Here is a 14,357-nt window from a genome sequence, read left to right on the forward strand (position 1 = left end):
CGCGTCTGGTGGCGTGCAAGGGTGGCGTTGGCGTTGGCGTTGGCGTTGGCGTTGGCGTTGATYGAAGCTTTCCATCGCGTCAAAATACAATCTTCCATCAACATCACCACAACATTCGATGCGCATCTATCTTGCTGATGTGGCTCTGATCATGGTCGGCATGACGTGAAGCGACAGTGATTGCTGCATCATTCGAGAACCCAACGCGCTGGGACACTCACATGACGACACCGAACTGCTAGACAATGCACTGTGCTTGTGGTGGTGAGATGCGATGAAAACTGGCTCCAAAGATACTGCTCGGCTGCTCCCAGCACTCGACGACTTCTAATATATATACCTGAACGACGGCTTCTCCTTGTCCGTCCGGTCGGAGAACGCCTCCTCTCGGTGCYCGTCTGCTCCGCCTTGCAGGGCGGAATCTCGCCGCTGGTTTTCCCAACGACACAACAGTCCGTACGCTGAGATGGCCACGATCGCCACCACGACGCACCCGAGCAGTCCCTCATACCCATGCGTATAGTCTGGTGCATCCGTTGCCTGGAACGTCTGTGGACCAATGATGTTCCCAACACAATAAGACAAGAAGAAAACAGCCGTCATTGTCAGCTTCTTGGAATGTCCGGAGCAGTTGGCCATGGGAAGCGTGGTGGCAAGAACATAAGGTCCCCAGTAGGAGTAGAACGAGTAGTAAGCAGCTAACAGACCAGTTTTGTTCTCACGCGGTAGCTTCCACATCAGAATCGCGCTTACAATGGGTACCACATTCATCAGCGCGATGGTGGCACATCTGATGTTGGGAATCTTTGCGACGAGGTACGCGAACACCAATTGCCACGCGGTGGCAAYGATGCCAGTAGGGCTGCCGAGCCTAACGTGTGGTCAGATGTCCATTCTGGCATCGGTGTGATCTGTGTTCACTCACACGGTTGTAATCAGCCTGTTGTATCCAAGACCCGAAACAATGATGGAGCTGAAAGTGACCTGGAAGCATTAGCGAATTGCTATCGGAGGTCCCACACCTTGGGAAATTTACAAGACCTCCATTCGGAATGTTCTGCGCCACGGCGAACAACGCTAGAAGCCATGTCTTTGGGTCCACTAAACACTCCCGTACTTGGTACCATTTGAAGACCTTGTCCTCCATGCCAGTATTGTTGCCTTGGACCCGCCGCAGGCAAACGTACTTTTCTCGCTCGCTCAAGTACCAGCATGAGACCGGCGAGTCTGGCAGGAAAAAGTAGAGTACCACTGCCCACAAGATCGAGAAGGCACCAAGGACCAGAAAAAGTAGCCTCCAGGGTGCGACGGAGGTATGCGTATGGCCGATCCCATAGCTGATACTCCCGGCGAATATCGAAGAGCCCTGGTTGAGCCAGAATGCCACTCGGATAGGCTGCTCGGATCGCTTCCACCACATCGCCGTGATGATGCTCGAGACGGGGAATGCCGGAACCTCTGCCATGCCCATGATGAACCGACATGTTGCTAATCCAGCAAAGTTTGACGTGGCACCCGTGCAAAGCATCAACACTCCCCAGGCTACCACGTTCCCGACCAGAAACTTCGCTACTGGCAGTCTTTGAGTCAAGTATGCAGCTGGGAACTCAAAGAGGAGGTATCCAAAGTAGAAGATCGATCCGACCCATGAGTAGTCGTTCCCGGTGAGACGGGTGTCCTCCTTCATTCCATAAATGGCCGCATTCGCGATGATAACCTTGTCAACTGCTGCGAGTATGAGCGTGATCGATAGCAACGGAACAATTATGAGATCGATCTTCCAAAGCAGTTTGCGATCTTCTTCTGGAGTGACGGGCTCGTGGGTTATGCTTGGATGGATCTGGGAGAGGAACTTTGCTGCTACATCTTCCTGCTTGCCATTGAATGAGCCTTTCTCGACGGGCCCGACTTCAGCTTCGGGAACCTTGGTATTCATTGTCCGGTGAGATTGCTTCTTGACGGATGGGTGCAGTGAGGCGATTGTGGATGAGCATAGACTTGCTCAGGCTTTGATCTGCGCTCACATCGCTCTCAGGATAGGCATATAGATACTGCAAGCGCCTGGCATAGAGTCTTCTTGGCTGCTCGCAGATTGGCCGCTGCCCGAGGCGAGAATTTGGCCTATCATGTGGATACAGGTCAGTCCTGCTTATATGAAGTTCTCGGCCTTGGCGATTCGTCTCGAAGAGATGTAGTAACAACATCGACTCAAACCTCGCTACTTTTCTCACTTTTCCAGATGGGTGACATTGGTYAACAGAATGGTCTCAAGGTCAAGATTGCGATTGGTAAGCTCTCATGCCATGTCCAAGGCGGCCAGGCAGCTGAAATGGAGCAGATCGAGGTGGCACCTTCACAGATTGCCTTGGCATTATCGATGGACAGGATGACATTGTCGTGAAGCTCTTGTCACAAGACCCCTCCAATTACGAGGATGCTCCAAGAGAGGGAATACGACGAATCCTGCAACGAGCTACTGGGCAGAAGATCTCGCGGGGTGAGAAAATAGATGTAAGCGGCCTTGCGGATCTCAGTATCCGTATGGGCACAACTGTGGCGACAAATGCTCTCCTGGAACGTAAGGGCGATCGTGTGGCGCTCCTAATCACCAAGGGGTTCCGAGATGCGCTTCGCATCGGCACGCAATCAAGACCGAAGCTTTTCGATCTGAACATCGTTCGACCTGATGTCTTATACGAAGACGTAATTGAAGTCGACGAGCGGGTCACTATTGAGGAGTACCAGCAGAACCCGGAGCCCGATATAGCAGCGTTGGAAGCGTCGCTGCTCTCTGATCCTGATCTGCGCAAGGGCGTCTCTGGGGAGATTGTGAGAGTCTTGGGGAAGCCGAGTGTAGATTCGTTGCGACGAGACTTACAGACTCTGTTTGACAAGGGCTATCGATCAATAGCCGTCTGTCTGGTGCACTCATACACATTCGCGGGCATGTACTTCTGAAACTTGTGCTTGAAATTTGCTGACGAATCTCTAGAGCACGAGTTGGTGGTGGAAAGCATCGCCAAAGACATTGGATTCACCCAGATATCATTGTCTAGCCAACTTCTACCCATGATCAAGGTAAAGACGAGCCATCCAGTGTCTTATAAAAGTGAATGCTAATGCAAGCTAGATGACATCCCGTGGTATAAGTGCGACCGCTGACGCATATTTGACTCCTGTGATCAAGAAATACGTGGAAAGCTTCCGAGCTGGGTTCAAAGATGGTCTCACGGGTGATAACACCCGTTGCGAGTTCATGCAAAGCGATGGTGGCCTTGTCAACTTTGAAAAGTGAGGGGAAACTGCCGGCGCTTGCACCCTTTAACGTGTCTAACAGCAGCTTGCAGATTCTCTGGATTACGGGCGATCTTGTCAGGTCCTGCTGGAGGCGTTGTTGGCCACGCGCGTACTTCCTATGATCCTGAAGATGGCGTGCCAATCATAGGGTGAGTGGAGTCGTCGACCGAATCAACTCTCCGAGATTTCTGACGGCCATCCAAGATTCGACATGGGAGGTACATCTACAGATGTGTCGCGATTTGATGGCAAGTTTGAGCATACCTTTGAAACTACAATCTCCGGCGTGTCCATTATGGCTCCCCAGCTTGACATCAATACCGTAGCGGCTGGCGGTGGCAGTCGGCTTTTCTGGAAGAATTCGTAAGTCAAAAGCACTTGTGATGATCAGTAAACCACACTGACTTGGTGTGAAGACTCTTCGTTGTTGGCCCGGAAAGTGCTGGTGCTCATCCCGGCCCAGCATGCTATCGAAAGGGAGGTCCGCTAACGGTAACTGACGCCAATCTTTTCCTCGGACGACTACTTCCAGATTCATTTCCCAAGATCTTCGGTCCGAACGAGGATGAACCACTAGACCTCGAAGTAACGATGAAGCTGTTTACGCAACTCACAGATCAGATCAACAGCGAAACTGGTCAGCACAAATCGCCAGAAGAAGTCGCTTTAGGCTTCATTGAGGTCGCAAATGAGTCAATGGTCAAACCCATCCGATTGATCACGGAAGCTCGCGGTTTTGACACATCTGCCCATCATCTAGCTTGCTTCGGGGGTGCCGGTGGCCAGCATGCCTGCGCAATGGCGGCTTCCCTTGGAGTGCGGAAAGTGATCGTTCACAGGTACTCTTCAGTTTTGTCCGCTTATGGCATGGCTCTTGCAGACCTTGTACATGAAGCTCAAGAACCAGCATCAGGTGCGGTCAATGATTCGACTCTGACTGCGATACGAAGCAGGATCGACGGGTTGAAAGAGAAGGCTACAATGGCGCTAATGGCCGATGGAGCTGACCTAGTCAACATTCATAATGAGGCATATCTGAACGTGCGGTATCAAGGAACGGACAATAGACTCATGGTACCTGAACCAGCTGATGGCGACTTCCGGGCTGCCTTCCATAAGGAACATGAGCGTGAATTCGGCTTCACGTTCCCCGAGCGAGAAGTACTGGTAGAAGATATCCGGGTGCGAGGCGTTGGCTCATCTTCGACTTTGCCAGCCGAAACTCCCCACAAGGAGTTCGGGGCCGTGACAACGACCGCGGCGCTGCCTGAACAACAGCGTACCGTAAGCAGAGTCACATTTGCAACCATTGGAACTGTAGATACTCCCGTATTTGAGCTGGGCAAGCTGGTCCCGGGAAATACTGTTTCAGGTCCCGCGATTCTGCTCGACAGCACACAAACACTAATCGTAGAGCCTGGAGCGACGGCGACTATCCTTTCCAAGCATGTTATCATCGACGTGCTGCCAAAGGCCAAGAAGACTGATCTTGCAAATATCGTCGATCCCATTCGACTTTCTGTATTTGGCAACAGGCAAGCATACCATTCATACCGACAGAGGCGGCGCTAATATATTGCAGGTTCATGGCTATCGCAGAGCAAATGGGTCGCATGTTCCAAAAGACCTCCGTGTCTACGAACATCAAAGAACGTCTGGACTTTTCCTGCGCAGTCTTCTCGCCAGACGGCAAGCTGGTCGCTAATGCACCGCATGTTCCGGTTCATCTTGGATCCATGGAATATGCCGTTCGGTACCAGCATGAAAAGCTTCGCGGTCAGCTCAAGCCAGGAGATCATATTTGCACCAACCATCCTGTAGCTGGTGGAACTCATTTGCCCGACATCACAATCATCACGCCCGTCTGGGACGACGCCGGGGATAGTATCATCTTCTACGTGGCTAGCCGTGGCCATCATGCTGAGATTGGGGGTATACATCCCGGCTCCATGCCATCTGACAGCCGCATGCTATATGAGGAGGGTGCCAAGACTATAGGTTTCAAAGTGGTCACGGAGGGAGTGTTCAACGAAGACGCAGTCAGAGCATTCTTGTACGACGAACCAGCCTCATACCCTGGCTGTAGTGGCACGCGAACATACAAGGACAATGTCTCTGACATTAAAGCTGCGATTGCCGCCAACCAAAAAGGGGCTCATCTGATTGACTCTCTTGTGGAGGAGTACTCTCTACCTACGGTACATTTCTACATGGACGCCATCAAAACAAATGCAGAGATAGCTGTTCGAAAGTACCTCAAACAGGTGGCAGCCGAAGGCAACGGGGAGCCCTTGACATTTTCCGACTTCATGGATGACGGAACTGAGATCAAGCTCAAGGTTACAATTGATGGGGAGACTGGGAACAGCATCTTTGACTTCACAGGGACTGGTCGAGAGACATTCAACTGCCTCAATGCGCCCAAAGCGATCGCCCACTCCGCCATTATATATTGCTTGCGAGCCTTGATCAATGAGGATATTCCCCTGGCAAGTATGCGTCAAGAGAAGAAACGACAAACATGGCTAATACTATTACCAGAACCAAGGCTGTCTTGCACCAACCGAAACCATCATCCCTGAGCAGTCATTGCTGAATCCATCAGAACATGCAGCAGTCTGTGCCGGAAATCCCATTACATCTCAGCGGATCACAGATGTAATACTCGGAGCTTTCAAAGCATGTGCAGCTTCTCAGGGCTGCTGTAACGTGATCTCATTCGGTACGGGAGGTCTGGATAGTAACGGCAACGAGACACCTGGCTTCGGTGTGGGTGAGACGATTTGCGGAGGCTCAGGTGCAGGTCCTTCCTGGCATGGGACTTCTGGAGTTCAAGTTCACATGACCAATACTCGTATTACGGATCCGGAAGTTTACGAGCTGAGATACCCGATCATTCTCCGCCAATTCTCTATTCGTCATGGCTCTGGAGGCCGGGGAAAGCACAGAGGAGGGAACGGCGTGATTCGAGAGATTGAATTTCGAATTCCATTGTCTGTCTCGATGCTGAGCGAGCGGAGAGTAATTCGTCCGTATGGTATGGCGGGAGGTAATGCAGGACAAGCGGGCCTGAATCTCTTTGTTAAGAAAGACCCAGATGGGAGCGAACGAGTGATCAATATCGGTGGTAAGATGGAACTGCGAACGCAGCCTGGGGAATGCATCGTCATTCACACGTAAGTCTATCCATATTCATTTCAGGCTAGACTGGACTAACGTTTTACAGGCCCGGTGGAGGAGGCTGGGGTCGAGAAGACGATGGAGCGAATCTCAAAAGTGATCCGATCCTTGAGCAGAGCTTCATCGAACGAGGGAGCGTATTTAACTGGAAAGCAGCTGCTGAAGCTGGACAATGATGAGATACTCCATGTATACACATCATCCCTTGCATCATTGAGACTCCAAGCAGGCGGTCCCTGCAGGACTCTTTGGGATAGTAGGGCGCCAAGTCCTGCTCGAATAGGCAATATATGCAGGTCTTATTGATCCTCAATCTAGTGCCGGACCGGGGCTGCTCAACCTGATACAGTGCGCGAGCGAAGTTGACATCCTCGAGCAGATCCTTACCCTTTCCTCCCTTTCGTAACTAATCATGTATTTCACGCGCCTGCATCCCAAGGGCGTAGATGGACAAAACCACCGAACATCCCTTTCCCGGTCGTTCTGGAGGTAGGTAACGTGAGATTGCAGATTCAAGTGGCACGCCTCTTCAATCAAATGGCAAAGCGGCGCAAAGCAGCGGCCGAAAGTGGTGTGTGGCACATCTACAGTAGCAAATGGAGACTGGTGAGCGACAGAGAAGATTTCCTCCGATGCATTGACATTTCCCTAAGGAACACACGGATTTTACACCGAACACGTTCTCGATGGAAGCAGCTTGAGTGGGCGATGGGAGAGCGAGGCTGAAACGCTGTCTTCGGTGCTCAACGTTCTTCGCCAGTCAAAGCGCGTTGAGAGACTATTCAGCGAAGTGAACTCGGAGAGAAGCAAGTCCAACGGTACCCATCAGGACGCCGGTCTTCGCGCAAAGATCTTGCGATGGTGTTGCATGTGACATCGAGTCGATGCGTGTGGGTATAGTGTTGAATGGCGTGATGATGTCGTATGAGGTATCATGCATGAATTGAAAGTCTGGTGCGGCGGATATATCCAAGTGTGTTCCGCGCCACAATGACAGCTTGATGTCTTCTGAATAGCAATTTCATACCTACTCAAGCCACATGGATCTTCGAATGCGCTCATTCAACAACTGCCATCTCAAACACATGCCCGCTCTCAAGATCCGATGGACAGACGTCGTGAGGAGCAACCACCCAAAACGGATGCTGCGTTCCAGCTGGGGCCGATGCGTCTATTCCATGGGTTTCAAGGCCGTTGCGGAAAGCACCTTCGCGCGTCAGATTGAACCGCTTTCTAGGACATGTGGCGGGGAGCAGGCTTTGGTGGGCCACAATCGCAAGATCCGAAAGTGAGCGTGACGGCCACTTGCTAGTATTCGCTACGGAGATGTATCGCCCAGGTCCTGGTAGATTGGATCACTGCGGTGGAGTGGAACGCCAACACAGAGGCGAGTTATCAGCGAGTGAATACAGCATTTGGGTTCAAACGAGCTATAGCACCTCATGCACGGAACAGGCGCTTGGGTGGGGGCGTGTGAAAGTACTCTGTCAACTTTACAAAGTTCCACTCAAGTCTCGGCTGACATGGAGGACGTTTTGGCGTTGACGCGCGTGGTTTATCCGCGAGCCTGAGCTGTCGACGGGCGAAGTCAGTCCTTGCTGTGCGCAAGGAGAACAGCGTTTCCCACTGGCAGCTTTCAGCGATCCAATTTGCACGAGCACTCAAATGGAGCTCGAATCAGCCGTGTGCGCCTCACGTGCGGCGCGGAAGGGAACGCTTTGGAGAAACGCCGCAAGTACAGCGCGGGCGTTGTGACTCGTGACTCGTGAGATCGCGCACTCACGCGGACTGAACCTCTTCATAAGGCCCGAACATGGCAATCTCCACGGCTTCTTTGTCGAGGTCAGCTTCGTTCCAACATGTCTCACTTGCGACTTACCCATGACCCAGAAAGACAATGCGTCGTAGACTGTCGAGACGAAACCGCCAGCTTCCGCGTTTTCCACATCGGCGATGAACTTTCTATCCACATCGGTCGTGACGTTGGTTTTGGAGAGCGCGCGCAGGCTCTCCGCTGCCTTGGAGTTGGTGAGATCCAGGGTCACCACTTCTCCGGTATTTTTCCTGTAGGAGATGCGCGATCGTGCAGAGACGAGAGAAGGTCTCACGGGCCGAGCATTGTCATCAGCAGGTGCTGGAGTATTGGCGGCGCCCATGTTCGCGGAGGTCGGGAGTTAGAACTGTGAGTGCGGTTTGCGTGAAAGTGTCTCGGGCAGGTTTCAGCCTCTTCTTCAATTGCCGACAGCAGATGGCGGATGTTCGAGCATGGATATGGATGGACGGTGGAAGACTAAAAAGGTAGCATGTGGGAGCGATGCCAGCCTACGGGCGCTTGACGTAAGAAAGTCAATGGCCAACAAAGTAATTTTACGTCACAGGACAAGGACTCTCCGCAGCGGCGGGCCCAGAAGCAGCAAAGCCTCGATGTGAACAGGTCGATGGGGCAGAAATGATAAATCTGTTGCAGCCAGGGTGCAGCAAGGCCGCATCGCCAGCGGTAAGGTAGAGCACCTCACCTCAGTCGGGTGTCTCGATGCCCGCCGAAATGAGATCGGCTCGGATCTCAGCGAGCCTACTACTAGGGAGTCCTGAAAAGTGATGGAGTGCACCACACTTCCGCCAACATCTCCTAGATCCAAGGGTCTCGACAAGAACCTTGGAAGCTTCCCTCCGCTCTGCAGGTTTTTCGCAGAAACCGCTGCACAGGCGCGACGAGGCCACCCACGAACCGGTGGTCTCGATGTCTGTTCTGACAACCGTTGCCCGCTGTCTGGGAAGACGCTGTGTGGGCGGTTGTCGAGCCTGAAAATAGCATCTCGAATACCCCAGCCCACTGCTTGCTTGAGACCAACAAACAGCCCCGCTTAGATCAATAATGTCCGTGTCACCTCTCACCATCACGAGACGTGTTGCCGCTTCCGAGGCGTCTGTTTGTGTCGCGTTCCAAGTAGTGTGAGAGTGGTGAGTGGGCGTGTTTGCAAGACATCTGCTGTGCCACTGGAAAAACGTTCCTACGTCGATACACTACCCGTCGAGTCTGCCTCACCAAAAAAAATCCCTGCAATGTGAGTGGAGGAGGGTGGTGGGTGGTACCGACGGCCCACGGGAGCGATGGAGATTCAAGATTCAAGGGTCAAAAAAAGCACAGACGTTGGGTTTGTTATTGCAGCCCCGGGAAGGGAAGTCGCGCGACGACGCGCACATCTTTGGATCAACCGTCCGAACCGACTCCCACACCTCCACACACCACCATATCGCCTGCTGGCGCACCCTCTCTCGCGCAGCAGTTACCCATATCACATAAGAGGAGGACGCGGCACCATTCGCGGCCCTGATGACGCCTTGTTGATCTTTGAGCATTCCAGACTGAGCAGCCGCCGCCACACACCCGCCCACCATACACGTCCGAACAACACCAAACCCCCGGGAGAGAAATCTGTTATTGCTGCCTCGACGCACGCACAGCCTCATGCACCACTCGCGATAGTCTGCACCCGCCTGGGCGCGTCCTGATTATCCACCGCTATCGCGACGACTCACGACACGACATCATCTCCAGAACTTTGAATCCCGTTGCCTTCAGCGCAATCCTTCCAGACGCCAATTTGCAGGCAGCAACATCCACAACATCAACAAGAGGCCGGGCACTCCCGCAGCGCTCACATACAAGAGGCCTCGCCGACGCGCCTACGGACGCGACACCCCACTCTGGCGCACCCGCTGCACCTGGTACCACAGCCGACCGCGTGATGATGGAGTTGGAATACTCACCGCGCCATTCGGGAGGCTGCTCCATGCATATGCTGTCGCCATCGCATCCGCACAGTCCACAACTGGATGGATTCGCCACGATCAGGCAGATCCGCCGTTCGCTCTCGCGCTCACCTTCCAAGCCGTCGCGCTACTCTTCCATTCTGGTGGCCAGAGGAAACGCGACATCGCCCACTGCGCCCATGTCACCGGTCCCTCGATCACCTTCAGGACTAAGCCGCGCATATAGCGCAGATTCCACCAACTTCGACGCTCGACCCAAAACTACAGGTGGTCGTACCGGTCCGCTTCGCATGAGATCGCGCAAGACTTCGCCTAACAGCCCACTTCGCCGCGCTCTCAGCGACATCAACAACCAAGCCAGCGCGACTGCCAGATACCCCACACGCCGGAGTTCTGCCGAACACGACCAGGAGAACATGGATTGTAGTGCTGATGCTTTCAAAGCCGCGCCCGAGGGCGACTTCAGCGCGCCTATGAAGATCGACTTTGCAAAGCCAGGTCCCGAAAAGTTTCTGCAGCCAGTCATGCGAGAGCATGCTTCTCCAATGAAGTCGAGTCCGCTGAAACGGAGCGATGGTGTCATGAATCTTGAAGCTGCCAGTCTCGGGAGCCCTCGCAGCAGCAAACGCAGGAGTTTACACGGCGCGTCTCTGGATTTCAACATCTTCGACCATGGCTTTGACGGTACCCATGACTCTGCGGATGCGTCCGAGGAGAAAGACAAGGACAGCAATGCCATGTTCAGCTGGAATGAAGAGCAGGCGCCCCATTCACCACCGCGACGTCCGTTTAGTCTACGAAAGTCGACCTTGCAGCAGCGAGCCGGACCTGCTACACGTCGTAATTTGTTCATGGACTCAACACGTGAATCAGCAGCGGGTCCTACACTCGCCCGTGCACGCTCAAGGATATCGTTGGACGGAGCTTTGCCACTCCGTAGCCCAGACATGGACTCTCCTTTCCGCAGGGGCAATGCGAGCGAACCTCCCGTCATGTTTCCTCCGCCAATGCAGAAGCAGTACCAGTCAGCGCCCAAACCACATCCGTTGTCTCACGCTCTGACTCCGTCGTCTTCAACGTCGAGTGTTGTGGATGTGGAGGAGTTCGCTGCTCCGCCTCTTGCATTTGACGACATACCTGCACAGCAATTGGCGCAACCGCCGCGACGGGGTCCAGGGTTCTCCAAATCGTTGCCTCTCGGTGCTTTGCGCCCGMGTCATTTGGAGCCCAGCAGCCAAGATACGTATGCTACACCGGACGGCTATAAGATGGCCAAGCCACTTCCTCAGGCATTCATGTCAACTGGACTTATCTCCAAGAGGAACCGTAACATGGATGATCCACCCTCTGCCCTGTTTGCAAGCACCAACATGCCCGACACGCCCTCGAAAAAGGCCCCGCTGATCCACATTGGCCCTGCAGTCCCTCCATCAGCGCTGGGGAAGGTGGCCCAGCCGATGCACGAGTTTGGAAGCCCTAGTACCCCATTCAACGGTCGCGTCTCGAAGATCTCCCCAGAATCATTTGGCAAGGGTGTCAATATATTTGGATCAAAGGTCAACCAGCCCCAGCTCACACGGAGGAACAGCTTTCTCAGTATCGACATGGACGACGACATGACTGCGTCGCCGTCCAAGGATCTGGAATGTCAACTCGGCCCGGACGATCTGCCACCAACGCCCACAAAGTCGACCACAACGATCAGACCTCAATCTAAAGGCGGCAAGAGTAACAGTCTACGCAGCAGTTTGTTTGGGAGAAGAACCTCGCTGGGCCCGGACACGTTTGCATCACCCGCTGAACGTGAGCTGTCGCCACCCGCAGCCGAGGAAGATTGTAAGTACCCGTTTKCTGCGTCTACGCCCTCGTTCCGGGCGGAGAAGGGAGCAGAGTGCGCAATTGATGACTCGCCTATGCCATTCATCACATTGACAGCGTCTGCAACCGCCTCGCCGCCCTTGTTTCGGAGTCAGTCGATGCAACCACCGCAACGACTGACCACCCCTTCGCCCCTTGCAAGAAGATCTTTCCGGTCCTTTCCGCTTTTGGATTCGCAAAGAAGCGCACGTACAAAGTCTGATTGTCTACCAGCTTCGACCACAGCGAGCCCAATCGCCATTCGTCAAAGTGCAGAAGGCCACTCTCCACGTACACCGCTTGAGTCTTTCACGCCTCCAGATCCAAGCAATCTGTCGATATCTGTGGAGCACCGAGCGTCCCTATCATTCAACAGCTGCAGCTTTCCTCCAGCGACGCCGACCGGACCGAGAGACTCCTTCAGCGTCAGCATCGGCCAAGGTCATGCGTCAGGCTACTTTGGCAACGATGTGGACCCGGCACTTACCACACGATTCGGGCAAGTTGTGCCCTTTGGCGCTGGCGAGTTCTCCCAGGTCTACAAGGTCCAAAAACCTCTCGCTGAGGGAYCCTCCACATCGCGAGCCAAGCTCAGCCCAAGCAACAGAGTCTGGGCCGTGAAAAAGTCTAGACGTCCGTACACTGGAGTCAAGGATCGCCAGCGTAAGATGCAAGAGGTGCAGATCTTGAAGGCTCTGCAAGGTCATGAGCATGTCCTGGAACTGGTGGATGAGTGGGAGGCTAAGAACCACCTCTACATTCAGACGGAATACTGCGAAAATGGCAACTTGAAGGACTTCCTTCTCCAGACCGGCTTCAAGGGCCGACTCGATGACTTCCGCATCTGGAAGATCCTTCTCGAACTCTCGCAGGGCGTCAAGTCCATCCACGACGCTGGTTTCATTCACCTTGACCTCAAGCCCGCCAACATCTTCATTGACTGGGAGGGTCTGCTGAAAATTGGCGACTTTGGTATGGCAAGCACCTGGCCGGCACCTGCAGGGCTGGATGGCGAGGGTGACCGTGAGTACATCGGTCCCGAGGTCCTCTCTGGCCGGTTCGACAAACCCGCCGACATCTTCTCGCTGGGTATGATCATGCTGGAAATTGCCGGCAACATTGTGCTTCCCGACAATGGTGCCTCTTGGCAGCGTCTTCGAGCCGGCGATCTCAGCGACTTGCCGAGCCTTACCTGGAGCTCTGACAACACCCTCGTTCGCGATGAGTCGGGCGACCCAGTCGAGCTTGTCAATGGACTGTCTACTGAGTCTCTGTGCGCATCTCATCAAAGCGACGATGACCTCGACTTCCTGCGGCCGTCAGCATCGCAGAGCAAGCTGGGAAGGATCCAAGACCTCAGTCAGCCTCCCAGATTTATGGTTCACCCCAGCGACCCCGAGGCATTGGACGGCATCGTAAAGCGAATGATTCAGCCCGATCCAGCCCAGCGTCCGGCAGTCGACCAACTCTTGGCGGCGGGAGGAGTGCAGTGGGTAGAGGGACGTCGTCGCGCTGGCGCAACGGTGTACGAAGGTAACTGGGGCCCGGCGGATGATGTTCTTAATCACGGACTGGATGAGCAGGATGTGGAAATGCTGGATATTTAAAACCTTTCGCAGGGAGAGTGCCCTGCGCCAGGGACGAATCGCCCTTGCTTGGCGTGCCAGCTACAGGAAACATTTTCACCACCCACTGCACGGCGACGCAAGGCAATGCAGGCGTAAATCACGACTACGCATTATGTCTAAAACTTCTTCACGACCTAACGAAAGCGGGGTAGAGTGTACATTGTCTGAACCAGAGGACACTTGTATGGATGATGGATGGGAAAGGCGGGAGGTCGGGACTCGACTGTGGACAAATGATAACGGATGCATACTTTGGTTGGATAGCTTATGAAATGGCACATATCATCAACAAGGATTGACATCATCATCGCCTGATGTTCTCGTGTTTCTGTGTTTGTTTTGATTTCTATGACGCTGCCCTTGGATCTGTGCCGAGGGTTACGTTGTGGAGGAGAGGCGCACCGCATGTCCAAAGTGGAGCACAAGGTCGTGGCTCATGGAGTCGAGACGGGTACCTACGAGTAACGGGGTCAGGGATGGTCAAACTGCGGGAACGCCGTTTGATGGCTGAAGACTGACGCCTTGCGTTTGCAACTCCGCACTGCATATGCGGGCAACATACGTGGGCACATTGTACGGATGGATCTCCTTCCACTTTGCTGACCATCCCTTGATCGAAGT

At 53.8% G+C, this 14,357-nt stretch overlaps 3 protein-coding genes; 1 reads left to right on the plus strand and 2 right to left on the minus strand.

Annotated features, from left to right (window-relative positions):
• Positions 1–871: 871 nt before the first annotated feature.
• RCC_12184 (uncharacterized protein) lies at positions 872–1,936 on the minus strand (the record flags this gene model as incomplete). The annotated part of the gene is made up of 1 exon (XM_023765623.1): positions 872–1,936. One exon carries the CDS (start codon positions 1,934–1,936, stop codon positions 872–874), a length of 1,065 nt encoding a protein of 354 aa, XP_023621391.1.
• Positions 1,937–2,126: 190 nt separating this feature from the next.
• On the plus strand, positions 2,127–6,653 carry RCC_00473 (related to 5-oxo-L-prolinase; the record flags this gene model as incomplete). XM_023765624.1 has 11 exons in its annotated part: positions 2,127–2,138; positions 2,240–2,288; positions 2,339–2,944; positions 2,993–3,078; positions 3,131–3,291; positions 3,348–3,446; positions 3,502–3,660; positions 3,714–4,832; positions 4,880–5,786; positions 5,839–6,473; positions 6,524–6,653. 11 exons carry the CDS (start codon positions 2,127–2,129, stop codon positions 6,651–6,653), a joined length of 3,963 nt encoding a protein of 1,320 aa, XP_023621392.1.
• Positions 6,654–8,256: 1,603 nt separating this feature from the next.
• Positions 8,257–8,633, minus strand: RCC_00474 (uncharacterized protein; the record flags this gene model as incomplete). XM_023765625.1 has 2 exons in its annotated part: positions 8,257–8,309; positions 8,357–8,633. 2 exons carry the CDS (start codon positions 8,631–8,633, stop codon positions 8,257–8,259), a joined length of 330 nt encoding a protein of 109 aa, XP_023621393.1.
• Positions 8,634–14,357: the final 5,724 nt, after the last annotated feature.

This window comes from Ramularia collo-cygni (assembly GCF_900074925.1).
Source record: "Ramularia collo-cygni strain URUG2 genome assembly, contig: RCC_scaffold01, whole genome shotgun sequence".
Lineage (NCBI taxonomy): Eukaryota > Fungi > Ascomycota > Dothideomycetes > Mycosphaerellales > Mycosphaerellaceae > Ramularia > Ramularia collo-cygni.